At 35.0% G+C, this 20,357-nt stretch overlaps 1 protein-coding gene across 4 annotated transcripts in view; it reads right to left on the reverse strand.

The window, feature by feature from the left end:
• GTF2E2 (general transcription factor IIE subunit 2) overlaps nucleotides 1-20,357 on the reverse strand; it is a 70,363-nt gene that overhangs the window by 35,121 nt on the left and 14,885 nt on the right. For all 4 annotated transcript variants that reach the window (XR_009047798.1, XM_057697826.1, XM_057697825.1 and 1 more), the window contains 2 exons: nucleotides 12,319-12,410; nucleotides 609-716 (listed from right to left, as the gene is read on the reverse strand). Coding sequence is in view for 3 of the 4 variants with exons in the window: in XM_057697826.1 (XP_057553809.1) it covers nucleotides 609-716; nucleotides 12,319-12,410 (200 nt within the window). In the remaining variant the exon portion in view is untranslated. The remainder of the gene's footprint in view (nucleotides 1-608; nucleotides 717-12,318; nucleotides 12,411-20,357) is intronic.

Here is a 20,357-nt window from a genome sequence, read left to right on the forward strand (position 1 = left end):
AACTTACATTTAGAATCAGCACTGGTCCTAGAAAGTTGTCTTAAATTGTCATTTCATACTTAAACAGAAAGAGACAAATAACTCAGTTTTTAAAGTGCTACTCATTTCCAAATTAGCATGGTCACTGATGGTTAGGCACTTACTTTTCTTCCAATATTGTGTGTATTATGATTATTTTTCCAAGTAACCTGCCAGAGGCAGTAACATCACTATCAAATCATAATAGCAGTAGCAGTGTAACAAATATCTTGCTTAACAAAATATCTTGCTTTCCCTATAACACCTCATGCTTTAAATGTCTTAAAACATACAATTTGCCAACACGTACATTATAAATTTAGCAATTCAAAGTAAGCATCAATTATTCTGTAAAATCTTAAAAACTGGTACAATGACTGACTTCTTAATTTTTATGCTAAAATCTGACATTTTTAAATAGATACATAAGATTATACAAAAACAAATCAATCTCAAAATGTGTAATGTTTAAAGAACAAAAACCCGTACCAAATCTTTTAAGAAAAAGCAAAAATAATTATCAGATTTCAGTATACGAAAACCCTACTTACAGCGTTTTTTTTTTTACAATAATTTAAGCCTATTCTTACCTCAGTCATTAGCCATTGCTTCTGCTTGAGTCCAATATCTAAATGTTGTGTTTCATCCAAAATTTCTTCTAAAGTAAGAGGATGTGTATCTCCTCGCTGATGCCGTGTCTATTGCAGAAAGAAACTGTTATTAATGCTGTGCCTGTTGCAGGAAGAAACTGTTATTCGAAGACAGGTTTTTTTTTAATGATTTTTTTTAGAGGGTGGGGGACCACGGGAGCGTGACTCATGGGATCTCAGTTCCCTGACCAGGGATTGAACCCTGGCCCTCGGCAGTGCAAGTGCAGAGTCTTAACTACTGGACCACCAGGGAATTCCCTAGAAGACAGTTTTAAAATGCTAGATGTATTAAATAACAGTTACAAGTAAATTAATCTTTTCAGGAATGCAGAATGTGTATTATTTAAGGCAGTACAATTACAGTGACGAAGAAAATGGACTATAAAATCAGGCAGAACCAAGTTCAAACCTGTAGCTATATAAAATCAAACGATAAACTGAGAAAAAGTACTTGCAATTCATATCACAGAGAGCTATTAGCCTTCCTAATATTTTAACAGGTCCAAAAACCTACCAAGAAAATATCCAATGACAGGAACATACAAAGCACAAAAAAAAGAGATGCAAGTGACCTCAGACATATGAAAAGATACTCAACTTCCACTAAAATATTCCTTATCTATCACACTGGCAAAATTCCATGTTTGACAACTCTACTGGTAAGGCTATAAGGAAACAGGCCCTTTCACACACTGCTGGTAAGAATGCAAATTGACACAACTCCTACAGAGGGCATTTGGCAATATAAATGCCAAATTGAATTCCCTGACCCAGCAAGTCCACTTCTAGGAATTTACCCTACAGGTAAACCACAATGTAGAAAAGCAACAAGGTTTGTAAAAAGGTCTGCAGCATTGTTTGTAAAAGGAAAATTAGAAACATTAGTTGTATAAGACCTACTTTAGAACTATTACGACACTAAGTTGTACTAAAAACTACTTAAGTGGCCATCAATAGAGAAGTGATTAAATAAACTACAGTACATCTATGCTACTCTGCAGATGCTAAAAAATAAACTAAAGATGTTCTCTATGCGCTAATTTGGAAAGATGTCCAAGACAAATCATTAAGTTAAAAACCATATGTAGTCGCCAAATGCTGGTGAGGATGTGGAGGAACAGAAACTCTCATTCTTTGCTGGTGGAAATGCAAACAGTACAGCCACTTTGGAAGATGGTTTGAAAGTTTCTTACAAAATTAAACAAATTCTTACTATATGCTCCAGCAATTGCGCTCTTTAGTATTTACCCAAAAGAGCTGAAAACTTATGTTCACCCAAAAAACTGCACACAGATGTTTACAGCTGCTTTACTCATAAGTGACAAAACTTAGAAGCCACCAAGATGTCCTCCAGTAGGTCAACTGATTAACTGTGGTACATCCAGACAGTGCATTATTACTCAGTGCTAAAAAAGAAATGAACTATCAAGTCGTGAAAAGACATGGAGGAACTTTAAATGCCTATTACTAAGTGAAAGAAGCCAATCTGAAAAGGCTACATACCAACTACATGACATTCTAGAAAAAGCATAACTACGGAGACAGTAAACAATTTTGTTGTTGCAAAGGGCTAAGGGGACGGGAGAGATTAAGTAAGCAGAACACAGGATTTTTAGGGCAGTGAAACTATTCTGCATGATACCGTAAATGGTGAATACATTCATTATACATTTGTCAAAACCTATAAACTGCATAATACCAAGAGTGAATCCTAAGGTAAACTCTGGACTTTAGGTGATAACAATGTGTAGATTCAAAGAGTTTAACAAATATACCACCATAGTGGAAGATGTCAACAGTGTGGGAAGTTGGAGAAATAGGAGGAATATATATATTTTCTGCCCAGTTATGCTGTAAACCTAAAATTGCTCTAAAAAATAAAATCAATTTTCAAACTTTTATACACACACACACAAATGGAATAATGGAATATTATTAGCCAGAGAAGGCAATCTTACCTTTTTCAACATGGTTGGACCTTGAGGGCATTACGCTAAGTGAAATAAGTCACACAGAGAAAGACAAACACTGTATGACCTCACTTACACAGTGGAATGAAAACAAACAAATTTACAGATACAGAAAACAGATTTGTGGTTTTCCAGAGGCAGCATGGGGGATAAGAGGTAAGTAAAATGGGTAAAGGTGGTCAAAAGGTACAAACTTCCAAATAAATACGTCCCAGGGATGTAACATACAGCATGGTAACTAAAATTAACAACACTGTACTAATATATATATATATACTAGTATATATACTGTATATACTAATATATACATCTATCAAATCATTATGTCCTACAACTAAAATATAATGTATTAGTCAATTATATCCCAATTTAAAACACGTAAATATTTTTTAAAAAAGCATTGTGTTAAAAAAACATATGAAACCTTTTATACAGGAAGAGACAAAAATAAAAACATATTCCTACGTGGTTTCTATGTAAAGAACCACTAGAAACAGTCACAAAAAAGCAACAAAAGATTACCTATAGGAAGGCAGGAGAGAAAAAAAGTAGAATTAGAGGTGAGAACAAGACTTCTTCATTTATACCTTTTTATATTGTTTTCTATACCAAGAGATATATTACTCTAAACAAAAAGTTAAATTAAAAATTAAAAAGAAAAAAATTCCAGGCCCTAAGCTTCATCACTGTTGGGCAGGTCACTGAGCCACTCTGGGCTTCAGTCAGGCCACTATAAAACGAGAATAAAAACATTTCAAAGGTATGTTCGGAAAACAGATAAAGACATAAAGCTTAACATACCATGAAGAACCATTTACTGAGCATTTGCTGTTAATTCATTCACTTATTTGATAATTCCTATACATCAAAAGTATTGCAATGAGACACACAATGAAATGCAAACCACTTCTGCCTTGCACGAGCTCACAAAATAGGGTCAGAGCTAAACATACACATATAAAAGTTAGGTATATAATCACCTGCCAAAAAGACAGGTACAGTCAGAGATGAAAGAGAAAGCTGGATGTGGGCAAACCTTTGAATGATGACTAGAATACAGAGAAAAAGGAAGGAGAGGCAGCTGTAGTATAGCACAGTGGGCTCTAAAGCCAAGTGCATACACTCCAGGGCTACAAAGGGCAATCCATTTGAAAGGTCCTTTAAAAGCTTTAGTAAACTTTTTATCTAAAATTCCCACTTACAAATTATGCTTTACTAATATTTAATATGTGAACTGACAACAGAGACTCCCTTGGCTTCATGTCAGATGACCCACATTTCAGACGGTGACATGCATGGAGGAATCCTGAGGGAAGAGTGGGAATCCCACATGATAAAGGGGCTGACAGCCTCAATCATTCACTTTCAGCATTCTGCAACACACTGTAGCTTACCTGCTATAACATGCCAGCATTGTGCTGAATCTTTTTTTTAAAGACCTTTAAAATACAGAGACTGTACAATGACTTTATAAACCCATAAGAAATATCCACTTAAAACTGAGTTACAAATTTCTTTTTTACAAAAATGCAAGTGTTTCAAATCTGTTAGCTATTTCTGTGATTACAGAGGCTAATCACAGTATTATAAATCTGTTCCTTCAAAGTAAAACTAAGACTTCCCTGGTGGTGCAGTGGTTAAGAATCCACCTGCCAATGCAGGGGACACAGGTTTGAGCCCTGGTCAGGGAGGATCCCACATGCCACAAAGCAACTAAGCCCGTGTGTCATGACTACTGAGCCTGCGCTCTAGAGCCTGCAAGCCACAACTACTGAAGCCCGAGCGCCTAGAGCCCATGCTCCACAACAACAGAAGCCACCACAATGAGAAGCCTGGGCACCACAACCCTGTTCGTTGCAACTAGAAAAAGGCTGAGCACAGCAACGATGACCCAACTCAGCCAACAAATAAATTAGTTCTTTAAAAAAAAAAAAAAAAAAGTAAAACTAGCATTTTAACAATGTGTGAAAGTAACAAAGTTACTTTTTTGAAAGAAATTCATGCTAAGCAAAGAGCATTTTGAAAAAGAAAGTTTTGGAAATATTTCCATCATTATGCGATTTCAGAGTTTAAAATATTTAAGAATAAAAACTCTCATATCTGCCTATCTTAAAAATTTTAGAAATACTTTTAACCTTTATTTTTAAAAAGTCTTCCAAGCAAAACCCTTCTGTGAGTTTAAAATCAATCCATCAACAAACCCACAGCAAACATTATTCTCAATGGTGAAAAACTGAAAGCATTTCCACTAAGGTCAGGAACAAGATAAGGATGTCCACTCTCGCCACTCTTATTCAACATAATTTTGGAAGTCCTAGCCACGGCAATCAGAGAAGAAAAAGAAATAAAAGGAATATGAATTGGAAAAGAAGAAGTAAAACTGTCACTGTTTGCACATGATGATACTATACATAGAAAATCCTAAAGATGCCACCAGAAAACTACTAGAACTAATCAATGAATTTGGAAAAGTTGCAGGATACAAAATTAATGCACAGAAATCTCTTGCATTCCTATACTCTAACAACAAAAAATCAGAAAAATTAAGGAAACAATTCCCTTTACCATCACAACAAAAAGAATAAAATACCTAGGTATAAACTTACCTAAGGATACAAAAGACTTGTATTCAGAAAACTATAAAACAGTGATGAAAGAAATCAAAGACGACACGAACAGATGGAGAAATATACCATGTTCTTGGATTGGAAGAATCAATATTGTGAAAATGACTATACTACCCAAAGTAATCTACAGATCCAATGTAATCCCTATCAAATTACGAATGGCATTCTTCACAGAATTAGAACAAAAAATTTTACAATTTGTGTGGAAACACAAACGACCCCGAAGAGCCAAAGCAATCTTGAGAAGGAAAAACAGAGCCTGAGGAATCAGGATCCCTGATTTCAGACTATACTACAAAACTACAGTAATCAAGACAGTATGGTACTGGCACAAAAACACAAATATAGATGAATGGTATTGGACAGAAAGCCCAGAGATAAACTCACACACATCTGTCACCTAATATATGACAAAGGAGGAAAGAACATATAATGGAGAAAAGACAGACTCTTCAGTAAGTGATGCTAGGAAAACTGGACAGCTACATGTAAAAGAATGAAACTAGAACACTACCTAACACCATACACAAAAATAAACTCAAAATGGATTAAAGACCTAAATGTAAGACCGGACACTATAAAACTCTTAGAGGAAAATATATGCAGAACACTCTATGACATAAATCATAGCAAGATCCTTCTTGACCCACCTCCCAGAATAATGCAAATAAAAACAAAAATAAACAAATGGGACCTAATGAAACTTAAAAGCTTTTGCACAGCAAAGGAAACCATAAACAAGACAAAAACACAACCCTCAGGATGGGAGAAAATATTTGTAAATGAAGCAACTGACAAAGGATTAACTTCCAAAATACATAACTCATGCAGCTCAATATCAAAAAAACAAACAACCCAATCCAAAAATGGGCGGAAGACCTAAATAGACATTTCTCCAAGGAAGACATAGAGATGGCCAACAGACACATGAAAAGATGCTCAACATCACTAGTCACTACAGAAATGCAAATCAAAACCACAATAAGGTATCACCTCACACCAGTCAGAATGGCCATCATCAAAAAACCTAGCAACAATAAATGCTGGAGAGGGTGTGGAGAAAAGGGAACCCTCCTGCACTGCTGGTGGGACTGTAAGTTGATACAGCCACTATGGAAAACAGTATGGAGCTTCCTTAAAAAACTAAAATAGAACTATCATATAACCTAGCAATCCCACTACTGGGCATATACCCAGAGAAAACCATAATCCAAAAAGAAATATGAACCACAATGTTCACTGCAGCATTATTTACAACAGCCAGGACATGGAAGCAACCTAAATGTCCATCGACAGATGAATGGATAAAGAAGATGTGGCACATACATACAATGGAATGTTACTAAGCCATAAAAATCAACCTATTTGTAGTGAGGTGGATGGACCTAGAGAAAGAGAAAAGAAAGAGAAAAACAAATACTGTATGCTAATACATATATATGGAATCTAAAAAAATGGTACTGATGAACCTAGTGGCAGGGTAGGATGAGAGATGCAGATGTAGAGAACAGACTTGAGGACACTGGGAGGAGGGGAAGCTGGGACATAGTGAGAGAGTAGCAATGACATATACACACTACCAAATGTAAAACAGATAGCTAGTGGGAAGCTGCTACAGAGTACAGGGAGACCAGCTTGATGCTTTGTGAAGAGCTAAAGGGGTGGGATAGGGAGGTTGGGAGGGAGGCTCAAGAGGGAGGGGATATGGGGATATATGTATACAAGTGGCTGATTCACTTTGTTGAACAGCAGCAACTGACACAATACTGTAAAGCAATTATACCCCAATAAAGATAAAAAGATTTAAAAAAATAAAATAAAATCAACCCATCAAAAATATTAAAAAATTATAAACCCTTTTGATATGTTTGCATGAATTGAATGGCATAAGGAAAGATGGAAATTTACTAACCAAACTGCCTAACTGGTGAGGAAGATTAAAAAAAATTAGTGTCATAATTTATAATGAGGTACTGACTACAACTGTGGTCACCCTGAATCCCCTCCCCCAAAGACTGCATTCTCTCCCCCAATGACATCCATGTCCAAATCCCTGCAACCTGTGACTGTGTTACCATAAGTAGCAAAAGGGACTTCACTAATGTCATTAAATTAAGGGTCTTGTGATAGATTATTGTGGGTTATCTGCATGGGCCCAATGTAATCACAAGTGTCCTCGGGAAAGAGGGAGGCAGGAGAGCTTCAGTGAATATGAACAGTCGCAGATGTGATGGAAAAAAAAGGCTGGAGTGATGCAAGGAAGGGGCTGTGTGTCAGGAAATGCAGCTGGCCTCCAGAAGCTGAGAAAGGAAAGGAAACAGAAGGTCCCCTCAGAGCCTCCATAAGGAACCACCCTGCCTACAGCCCAGTAAGATTGATTTTGGACTTCTGACCTACAAAATTATAAGATAATCGATGGTGTTATTTTAAGCCAGAAGGGAGTGGCAGGATATACTGAAAGTCCTGAAAGAGAAAAACCTACAGCCAAGAATACTCTACCCAGCAAGAATCTCACTCAGATTCGACAGAGAAATCAAAAGCTTTACAGACAAGCAAAAGTTAAGAGAATTCAGCACCACCAAACCAGCCTTACGACAATTACTAAAGGAACTTTTCTAAGCAGTAAACACAAGAGAAGGAAAAGACCTACAAAAACAAACTCAAAACAATTAAGAAAATGGTAATAGGAACATACATGTCAATAATCACCTTAAATGTAAATGGATTAAATGCTCCAACCAAAAGACACAGACTGGTTGAATGGATACAAAAACAAGACCCTTATATGTGCTGTCTACAAGAAACCCACTTCAGACCAAAGGACACATATAGACTGAAAGTAAAGGGATGGAAAAAGATATTCCATGCAAATCCATGAGCTAGGCTAAATCAAACTAACCAAATTTTTCAACACGATGCTTTACATAACTGAGATACAACCACATAAAAGGATAATAGTAAGATCAAGAGAAAGATCATTCTATCAAAAACAAAGTGCACCACTGATTTGTCATTGGAGAACTAGAGCAGTGTCTCGTATGGACCTAATGGCATCTCTTGAACCTTCTCCATAAAATTTCTATATAATTATCACTGAACAATTAAAGAGCTCTTCCATCAGTAAATGAATCAACTATGAGGAGCATTTTGTGTTGCCCTTTTTGCTTTCTAAGTTCTTGGTTTATCAGCTCTTCAAAAAGGGTACACAAGGGACAGTTGAAGACCTTCCAAGAATCACCTTACAGATCATCTTCTGCATGAGGTACTCTTTCCATTTCAAAGCAGGCCTGCCCCCTTTAAAAAAAAAAAGGGGGGGGGGATAACTCTCACCTCCACCCAGTATTTACAATGCATTGACGCATTGCCTGGAGGTATAATAAACTTCAAGGACTCAAACAACCAACAAAAGGGCAAGTCAAAAAAATATTGTTTTGGGGAAGCCCTCATAAATGATAATTGAGGTATCATAAACTATCCACTATAGACAGGGCTTGTCTCTTCCAGTCCTAAATATTTTTCTAAGAGTTAAAAATAGGATATATTGGTCCTTGCTACAACTCTCTAAATTCTGATGAATTACAGTTTGTGGGCAATTGAAAGCTGTTTCCTTTATACAACTCTGTCTCTTCCATCCCCACACACCCCACCTCCATGCCATACTGTTCAAGAATGCCCTGCTTAAAGCAGGGGTCCCCAACCCCTGGGCTGTGGACCAGTAATGGTCCGCAGCCTGTTAGGAACTCCGCAGCACAGCAGGAGGTGAGCAGTGGGTGAGCAAGCCACGCTGCATCTGCCACTCCCCATCACTCACATTACCACCTGAACTCTTCAGCTCTTCACCCCCCACCCGGTCTGTGAAAAAACTGTCTTCCATGAAACCGATCCCGGGTTCCAAAAAGGTTGGGGACTGCTGGCTTAGAGGAGACTTTCCAAGTAAAGGGAACACTGGTAAGAAATATCTAATTATAAAAATAGATTTTTTCAAGCATTTTGTATACAAGTAATTCTCTTCAGCAATTCTCAAAATCCATTCCTTGAATATTTATTAGCTTGACAAAAAAAGCACATTTAAAGAACTGAAGCAATACCAATAAAGGAGGCTAATTCTTTAAAAATAACAAATATTTTCTCAGACTACCAAAATGTTCAAATTACGCTACATAAAACCCACAGACAAAAACCACATATGAACTGTTTTAGATTGAGTGTGCATTACTCAATGTGGTATTAAAACCTTCTCTATCAAATCATACCATGAAAATTTTATTCTAATTAGTCATTTCTCATTATATCTTTTAAATATTTAATATTTCTACCTCCTACTAAAAAAATAAGTCATGGTTAGCTGTATAACCAACTCATTTTTAGCAAAAGGAATCCTTCTCCTTCATTAATCACCCCAAAATAAAATTTAGTTATTTCTGAATCATTTCCTTTTATTTTATACCTCAAAGCTGAATATCAGAGATTGGAAGATACAAGCACACAAATAACACACCCTTGCTTCATAAACATTTGATTATTTAATTTATAATGATGCAATGTTACAAGATGGCAAACCGCATATTTATTTTTTTAATTATTATAAAAAGGGACAAATTCATTGTTTTTGATCCATAATTTTAATCTCAACTATCTTAGTAGTATCTTGAAGTATTCATTCCATACTATATTTCTCAGTGACTTTTACATTACTTAAAATATATATTAACCTGTTTATTTGAACTTAATAGTAAAAGATATTTTATGATAAAAAAAATAAGTTTGATACATCTGGTTGGTCCAACAATGGAGACTAGCTTTTTTAACCAGAAAACAATTTCCACAACTTGAGTATGCTAAACCTTCAATCTGACAGTTTTGGCAAAAATATATTTATACACATAAAAGTATTTCATCAAAAAAATTGCACTGGCAAAGGTGCGCTGAATTTTCTCAAGTGCTTCTGAATATTATCAGATTAAGGAAAGTACCTATGTGGGGAAGAAGAGGAAACTGATATAATTAGACATTTACTGAATCTTGGTAAAACCTTTTTGATATACTTCCTAGAAACTAAGTGGATGGTTAAGGACCAGGTAACAAATCCTCTGGCAAGCTGGTGATTCCCATTCTTTTGCTTTCAACAAAACTGAAGGAGGACCTAATAGAACTGTCAACTGATAAATGTTTGATGATAAATCACCATGTGATTTTTGGCATACAACTGGGAAGGTTCTGCTACCACAAAATTTCTATTAGAATGAACTTATTTATGTGAACATTTATTTCTCAGCACTTAAACCTACAAAATCTCAAAATAAGACAAAAAATTGGTGCCAAATCCTGTTTCATTCTATCAATATTATCTCCAGACACAACCACTGAAGAAATAGAGAAGACAGCTCCATTTATTTCACTTAAATAAAAATTTTGTACATTTATGTTATTCTAATCAACTATGTGGTAATAATAATTATAATGATAGCTCAAACTGGAAAATATTTTTAATATTTAGAGCTTTATGGTCAGAGGGAAAACATTCCTAATTTCAATTTATATACACATTATTGTTACAAAGGACTTTGACAGAAGATCAACAGAAGATTTCCAAACACTAAAATACATAAATTAGGATAAAATTCAGTGGGAGTAACAGAACTGACATACGAGTTGAAAGGGTAAATAACTAAAATTTACAACTGCTGAATTTTATGTTTTTTAAAAAATGGCATTTAGATTCCCTAAGATAAATTTAAGAGTGCTGTATTTTATTGAAATATTACAATGTGCCAGAAATGGGTCACCATTTAGACTGTTGTTAAAACACAAACAGACTTACAGACATAGAAAACAAATTTATGGTTACCAAAGGGGAAAAACGGGGTGGTGAGTGGGGTGAGGAGTTTGGGATCAACAGCTACACACTACTATACATAAAACAGATAAACAAGGACTGTACAGCACAGGGAACTATATTCAATATCTTGTAATAAATATGACATTTAAATGTCAGTCTCCCTCAAAATACAGCCTTGAGGGCATACATTTCATCTGGGTATTCATACCATTCATACCATAATAGCAGATAGTAGGTTTTATTATTGTTTACCATGTGGGGGAATGGATGGGTGGAATAAAGGTAAACACTTAAGTATCAGAGTACATTAGTTTATAATATCCCATTATCAAATAACAGATTTCTACCAGAAATCAAATACAAAGCACAGATTTCAGATATAGCCAGACAGATACCAGGTCTCTTAAATTACAAAAGAAAAGCCTTCACATAAAATCTGATTTATATACTAAGGAACAGATAGCTGAAATTTGAAATAAGAACAAATACAGTACTTTCTTTGACTTTTACTAAATGGGAATAAGGGTTTGGCAGACAAAGGGGGTAAATTTGAAATCACTTATTCATGTTAGCTATAAATGAAATTTTCCTTTAATAAATTAAGTTAGGGTTCAGAGTCTTTAGTAAAGCCAAGATGTCATATCATCAAAACTTCAAAATTTACTTCAAAAAATACTAAACCTCCCATGAAACATTAAATTCTAATTCTTTTGTAAGTTAAAGTTTTTCTAAGACCCTCAGCAATTCTCAATTTTTCTCCTCCAAGATGTAGAAAAGCCACCACCACATCTGCCTGAATTACGTAGCTTTTTACTTCTCACCTCAATGGAAGTAATAATATCCTGCAAATCATTCACATTTTCTCATTGGTTTTGCCAAAGTGGATTGACTAATTAAGAGGTGACTGTATCTACCGCCTGAGCATAATTTTATTAAGTGAAATGGTGGGCTTAAATTGTGTACTTGAATTAATGTAATGTAATGTAAATCAAATATACTTCAATGACTCACTGCAATGCTAACTTGATATAATGTAAAAGGTTTGAGGCATTAAATATTTTTGACAGTTCTGAGGTATAATAGACATACAATAAACCACACATATTGAAACATAAAAACTGATAAATTTTGACATGTATATACAAATTTACTTCTGAAAATTCCAATCCCCTTCTGTCAAAAGTCAACAGAATTTTTGTTAGTTAAGTACTTACCTTCATGTAATTCACAATCTTAGCAAGAACGCCAAACTTATATCCAGAGCTTCCTGACAGAGCTTTCAAGTTAAATGATCCATTGCTATGGTCTGAAAATGAGGTTCAAAAAACAATTATAACATTTTCATATTAAATGTGATTATTAATTTTTAAGCTAGTAAGATGATTTTAACTCTGGTAAAATACTGGTTTTGAGTTTTCCTATCTAGTAAATTCTACCTTACAAAATTTTGGTGACACACATAGTAACTATCCATTTTCTAACCAAGGATGGAAACAAAGTATAAATAATTCAAAAGCATTAAAACACACTTCTTTTATAAGCACATTTATCTCACCCTTTCCTTAAGTCTGATTAGATTTCTGCCATAATTAAAAGCAAAGTTTTTTAAATAAGAGGACAACACAAATCTCAATCTGATCCACAGTGCTTTTCTAACACCTTTTTTAAAATCATGAGAAGTGAGTGGATTACTTACAGGGGATAAAAAGTTCAATTTATCACCAATTACATCCATTTCTGCTTACCAACTTAAAAAAAAAATGGGTACTGATCAATGGAAATTAATAAAAAGTATGAGACCATAACTATTGCGCAGTAGTTAAGAATCTGCCTGCTAATGCAGGGAACACGGGTTCAATTCCTGCTCCAGGAAGATCCCACATGCTCCACAACAAAAGAAGCCACCCCAATGAGGAGCCAGAGAACCGTAATGAAGAGTAGCCCCCCCTCGCTCACCTCACCACAAGTAGAGAAAGCCCGCGAGCAGAAATGAAGACCCAATGCTGTCAATAAATTAACTTAAAAAAAAAAGATATATTAGGAATAAAAAAATATAAGTACTGCCACTGCATAAACATGGATACTTAAAAAGGATGACAGCATGAAACAAGGAGCAATCTACACAGAAGATCATTTGGTTCAGAACATATACCATTCTGTTGCATATTTACAGGCAGAAATCCTAATGCTACCACTGCATCACAAATGCATTCTATTAGTCATAGGCAGGAAGAGTTAAAAAAAAAAAAAAAAAAAAAGTCATTGTAAATACTAGGAAGAAATCTCAGAAGTACACATTCTATTAGCAAGGCATCAGATCAGATATTATAAAGTTCCCATGTGGCTGATCCACAAAGGAAGAGGTTAAATAAAAGGGGGGAGAGTCAATTTCTGGCACCAGTTTGGTAATAATAATTTAAACAAAAGAATGCATTAGAACAACCACAAGTCAAATGTAACAACTGTCAGAGATCCAAAGGAAAAGCTTCTAGAAGACAACATAATATTCCTTTGAGATTAGTCAGTGAAAAGGCTTTATTGAACATGATTTTTTGAGACCAAAATGAGCCCTCATAAGCAACTTTCCTTTAAAAATAACTTTTTTACAATTTTAATAATAAAATAACTGACACATTAAAGCCTTCGTTACTATGTTTTCAAAAATAACAATATTAAGAATGCCTTACAGGTGCTTTCACATTATGGAATACTTCCTACGTGGTTCATTTTCACAAGGTTTCAGGAAACTCTTAACAATAATAGTAACTAACCTTTACTGAACACCTACTATTGCCAAGAGCCATGCTAAATGATTTTCCCATTTGATCCCTCCCAAAAAATCCTATTTAGGAGGTTTTACTGTCTCATTTTAAACCTAAGAAAACTCAGAGTAATAAGCGGCAGAGTAAAAATTCAAATCCAGTTGTAAACTCTGATGTGCCTTGTGTAAGAATCATTAACTAGCATTTCACACAGGTTATTCCATCTCAAACTGGATATTTTGTCAGAGTACAGAAATTCATAAATGCATATTTAGGGAATTCTTGTTTGACTTTAGTAAAATAATACTACGCTTATCCTACACTACTAACTGGGAAGACCACGAGTATCAGTGAAGGACAATATGCTAAGGCTAAGCACCATGCAAATGGTCACTCACCGGGTGCATACAGCTGTTCACCATAAGGTCTCCAGCGCTTCACTCAATGCCCGGCACAGTCAACATTAAATACTAGTTGACTGAATGAATGAACGTAGTAAGAATATTTCCACATACCCCTTTATCGGCCCCAGAAACAAATGTGCTGATTTACCCATAATTTTAAAAAATAAGTCCGCACAGCAAGCATTTACGCAGTCTGCTGCTGTTCTAATAGCCACTCCCATAAATAAAAACCCTGACTGTTACACTTAGGCCACAACTCTAATATACCCTAATAAAAACATTCTATCTCTAAACATCCAACTGAGGATTCTTTTGCAATTTAACTTTCACAGATTGCCATTTTTTTTTTTTAACATAGGTGGTGTACCTACCAAAACTTACCCTTCTCCCAATTAATAAAGATAAAAACATTATTTCTTTTCTTCTTCAGAATTTCATCTAAATCAAACCACCACATGGAAATAATCACTTCCAGAGAGCAAGATTTATATAAATGACAAGTATTGAAAGAATAGAAAACATCATTTATGAGATTTTATGCACACTTCATGGAGGAAATACCACACTGGTAAAACTGGACTGTTCGTTTCCCAGGTTACTGCCTCTCTCGGCATTATCTTCTAGCCCTAGCTCTGAAATAATCACGGAAGGCTCTGAAATAATCACGGAAGGATCTGAAATTCTACAGCTAAACACTAAGGAATCATCCATTTGTTACTAACTCACAAATTCTTATGCAGAAATTTAGCTTAAAGCAAAAAAAATAAGGCCAAAAGAAGGGGTGACAATTGAGAACCCAGAGAGCTCTATTCAACTTTATGAATGATTTACTCCTAGGGTGGCAGGACTTAATGCAAATGAACATAGAGGAAACTGTCAGCTGCACTGTGGTTCAACCAATAGAAGCACAGCTCCATCTTGGCTGTGCACTAGACTGCATTACAAACAGACGGATACCATCGCTTCAACCGCAGCCTTTCAGACAAGAGGTAGGTTTATACGATCTTTTCATTTAATAATGCATGTCCTTATGACACAATATAAATATTTTACCATAAAAACCAAGCAGAAAGCTTTGTTCCTACTAAAGACTCAAAAAAATGTATTCAATTGTTTGGTAGGATTTTATTACGAAAATATGAAGACAGCCTTTTCTATCTGATAAGCACCCTTACCATCTGTGCCTTAACAAAAAATTCATGACGTTTTGTATGAACCTAATCTATGTCCAGACCTTAGAGTAAGCCATATGCATCTGATGTTAAGAGGTTACTTGCAAATTTCATTTTCTCTGAGCTATTTCATTTCAGCAGTTTGGTCTGTCTCAACAAAGGATTTTTTCTTAAAGAAAAATTTAGACGAAGAGCAAATCTGGGACTAAAGCTTTCTGATTATATGTGCAAATTTAAAGCAGTTATTTATAAGAAAGTTTCTTGTATTTTAAGGAATATGCGAAAATTAAAAAATTTTTGACTGAGTTTAGATGCAGAGAATGCTAATAAATTATCATATTGTGATTTTTATATAAAAATAAAAAGGCCATAAAGGTACAATTACGTAGGCTGTATTATACTGTAACCAAGGAGATCATTTAGAGAGCTTTAGACTTTCCTACATTTTAAAGTAATTCCCTACAGTCAAATTTTAAAGTCTATGTTACTGTAACATACAAGTCATGCTATAATTAAATAAAACCTCCTTAAACAGTGTTTCATTTTTTATATCCCACAAAAAATATATATTTATCACAGTATTTCAATATAACGTTAAAGTTATTCTTAAACAGATCTTCAAAATAAATACATATTAAGTCGTTTTGATAAACTACATTTTAAAATAAAAATATGCCCTAAAAAGGACTGGTTACAGGAGGAAGAAGGGTAATAAGGTAATAAGATTACTTTCATAGCTCAGAGCAATCCTTCATGTCTACTAAAAATTAGTATTCAACTGCTGACCAAATTTCTAATTCCACAATATTAAAGCATGAAAATAATTATTTAGTAAATGCTAGAGTCCAGGATATAACCTATATATACTGACCTAAAGATCCAACCTCCGTTCTTTTCTTTGCTGGTAAATTTATTTTAAATTTTAAAGATTTTTTTTCATAATTTTTATTCCTTCTATTTCTTAACCAGTGTTCTGCTAGCATGAGCAAAGTATCCCTTACAAAGCCCAAAGGTTGCTGTAAGAAGATATGAGATCTCTCCAGGTTCAGTACAATGTGGTTAACTGCCTAGAAAACATTCCTGCTTGCTACAAAGTATGGGAGATCAAAAAATGTCTCAGATCAAATAAAAATAACTTTATAAAACAGTTAACTCATAATGCAAATTTCAGGTAAATTGTAGACAAAAACTTCTACCACCCACATTTTTTAAACACTATAACCAGCCTACATTTTACTGGCAATACATCTATAGTTAGTACAGATGGAGGCTCATTGCTGTTTCGCCAAACTAACTAGAAGTGCAGCTTAACCCAGAGAGTTTCAGCGTTGGATGCATTGTTCTATATATAAAGGCTATTAAGATTAATTGATCATATTTCAAAGTGATATGATTAAATGCACTAGAGAATTCAATTCAAGAGCTTTTTCCACAAATAGAGCAAAAGCATAATTTTATTCTGACCTGGCAATTCAAGGTTCCAGAACGTTCTAAGTCCTATCCCATAAATATTTCACTAGGGCCTTTTAAGATGGGAGGAAAAATAGGTGAAGAGAATATATTTTAAAAAATAATAAACTAAAAATTATATATACATAATTTTATATATACATACAACAGACTGTTCCTAATTTTTACTGTTTTCTCTTACTTTTTGTAAGGCATGTTTACAGCATTTGCTTCACATAAATTTGCATTTTAATTTCAAAAAGAGTCTCAAAATACAAGAAAATCCTAATGGCAGATATCTTTCTACATATCTAATTATGTCTAATTCATCAAAGTAAGATTTAGATTTTACCCTAAACTTAACGCATGAAATTATCAGAATCTACTGTACTCTGAAAGAATAAACCACGTTAAATTTAAGGTGGAAAATGAATCTATATTACAGGGTTTACTTTTTCCAGATATGCCCAGAAGCTAACTAAAGAGTGAATGTTTTGAGCTGCTCATCAGTTATCAACACACAAATGGCAAACTGTCATCATTCACGACATAAACCTGACGTGTATATACTCTTTCTGAAAACTGCTTAGACACTCCTAGCAAGACTCAACAAGTACCCTTGGAAGTGGCATATACTGCTAGCTTTACTGCTAGGCACTACTGCAAGCACATACTGCTAGCTATACTGCTAGGCACTATTGCAAGCATAATTACTATAATCATATTTGTGTGTGGATAAAGTACACAGTCTAACCAATGTCCCAATTTACTAATCCTAATTTTTTAGAAGTAATCCAAACAGAATAGATTATTAAAAGCCAAAGGCAAGGAATACTTTTGAGTTTGAATAAATAATACAAATGGTTCAAAAACCAAAGGAATATAACAAGATACATCTTGACAAGTCTCACACACGTCCCTGTCTCCAGACTCCACTCTCCAACCAACCCAAGTAATCATTGTTATTAATTTCTGTATATTCCCAAGACTTTTGTGCAGATACAAGCAACTAAAAATGTGTATTATTTCCCCTTTTCTTCTATACACTGTCCTGCACTTCATTCACTTAACAACATATCCTAAAAATCTTTCCATGTCACTACAGTCACCTCATTCATGCACAACATTCGACTGTGTGAGTATACCATATTCATTTAGCCAGAAGAATAGTTCGTTGATGGGTACAAGTTAACTTCAAATAAGTGAATTTAGTTGTGTATCTGTCTGCCTGACCCCCTTCTCCCTTCCCCTTATCTTTCCCTTCCCATCTCTCTCCCTCCCTCCCTATTTTTTTAGGAGCAAGGGGACCTGAAAAACTTTTAAGCAGTTCACTTCTACCTCAAAAGTAAACAGAATATAAAGTTCCTTAAGCCAACTAATCATTCTAAAATTTCATTTTATAATAGTAACTTTACAATTTTATAATAGTAACTTTACAATTTCTCCTCAGTCTTAAAAAGTCACCACAAAATTTAAAAGGCCTACTAATAATAAATTAAAACACAAAGTAATAAATTCGGTATAATTTCAACCAAGTATGAGTTATAGATTTATAGAGCCGATTTCTAGAATAAAAGAAAAAATTAAGTTTGATGTTAGAAATAAGATTATAGCTGATGCTTTTAATTTTTATTTAAACTTGCTATAATAATATTTTTAAGTCAATCATAAAATAGTTTAACATTAATAGGGCAGATTAATTTGAGAGGTACAATGTGGAAATTACCTTACTCTACTCTCTCCTACCTGCCCTACCATTAATCCCCCTGCAGTCAGTTCTAACGCCAGATTTAGAACAGAAATCTTCAAAAGAAATTCCCAAATTTTAACAAGGAATCAACCTGAAAGGCCTTAACAGAGTCAAAGGAATACTTTCACCAGTGCTGGAGAGGGCTAGGTTAGCCAAGGTAAAATTATTAGACAGACCCTCAAGCAATTCTTCCTATTCTTTTTTTTTTTCTTCCTGTTCTTTACCTACCCACATAAGTCACATGATTCCCTACTTCACCAAGGTCCTTATCTTCTTCCTCTCCCTCTTCTCTATTAGCTCTGCTTTTCAAAAAGAACCTGAAACTCATTCAACACTAAAGTAAAAATAACTATAACAATGCATGTTACCCCTCCCCTGAATATATGCATTTTAGCAGTGCTAAAAATCCTAAAGGAGTTCCAAAACTGAACATTTTTCAGGCATTTGTGTGTCTGTACACATGCATACACGACACTACTCCACTAGCAAGGCTGGGTCAAAAAGGACTTAACTTTTGTCTCCATTTGGGTTAGTTCCTATAGGTTACGTGACTGTGTAAAAGGTGGTTAAGATCAGTGACAGCAACAATGCAGAGGTGGAGGGGTCACCCATCACGACCTCCTCATTGCACAACCCCAACTTACACTGTATTCTACTTGAATGGCACCCACTCCACAACACAACATGACTGGTGCTCCCTGGAGCTGTGCAACACAGCAGCCCTGCTTTCTACAAGAGTGCGCTTAAAAGAGAAAAATTTCAAAGATAAAAGTAACTTTGAAACGCTGGGTTTCCTGACATAGTCTGAAATACTATAATGCAATCGGAAGTTACTCAAATACCTGTGTTCCAGACGATGCATTTTTGTACGTCCGAGAACAGAAGTAATTGATTCAATTACTGTCCATTAGTCTCTTGTCCCTCATTTCAAAATGAAGGGTCACCAAGCACCATAAATGGATTCTTAAGTCCAACAAGAAAAAATGAATGTAAGCCTTTACGTTTGGCCTCAGATCATCAATTTAACCTTCAAAACACACGAAGGAAGAGGCTTCCCTGGTGGCACAGTGGTTAAGAATCTGCCTGCCAACTCAGGGGACAGGGGTTTGATCCCTGGCCTGGGAAGATCCCACATGCCGCCAAGCAACTAAGCCCGTGCACCACAACTACTGAGCCTGCACTCTAGAGCACAAGAGCCACAACTATTGAGCCCATGTGCCACAACTACTGAAGCCCACAAACCTAGAGCCCGTGCTCTGCAATAAGATAAGCCACCGCACTGCATCAGAGTAGCCCCCACTCATCACAACTAAAGAAAGCCCTCGTGTAGCAACGAAGACCTAATACAGCCAAAAATAAATAAAATAAATTTAAAAAAAAACACACACACACACATGAAGGAAAAGGGACCAACTTCATCCAAAGAGGTGAGATGATTTGCCATGCAAATCAGATTTAAGGAAAAAAAAAAAACCTTAGAAAATGTTAGTTTATAAACCCCAAAGTTTTAAAATTATATTCATAAAGAAAATCTAAGGAATTATGTTATGTTTGGGGGGGTTTTAAGTCAGTTTTTAATCTTTTTTGGTGTGAAAATAGTTATACTTAAAAACAGAATCCTCTTCTTTTAAGAGATATATACTGAAATATTTCCAGATGAAGTGGCATGATGTCTGGGATTTGCCTTAAAACAATCCATGCGGTGGAAGTGGGTAG

Source organism: Hippopotamus amphibius, chromosome 10, assembly GCF_030028045.1.
Source record: "Hippopotamus amphibius kiboko isolate mHipAmp2 chromosome 10, mHipAmp2.hap2, whole genome shotgun sequence".
NCBI lineage: Eukaryota > Metazoa > Chordata > Mammalia > Artiodactyla > Hippopotamidae > Hippopotamus > Hippopotamus amphibius.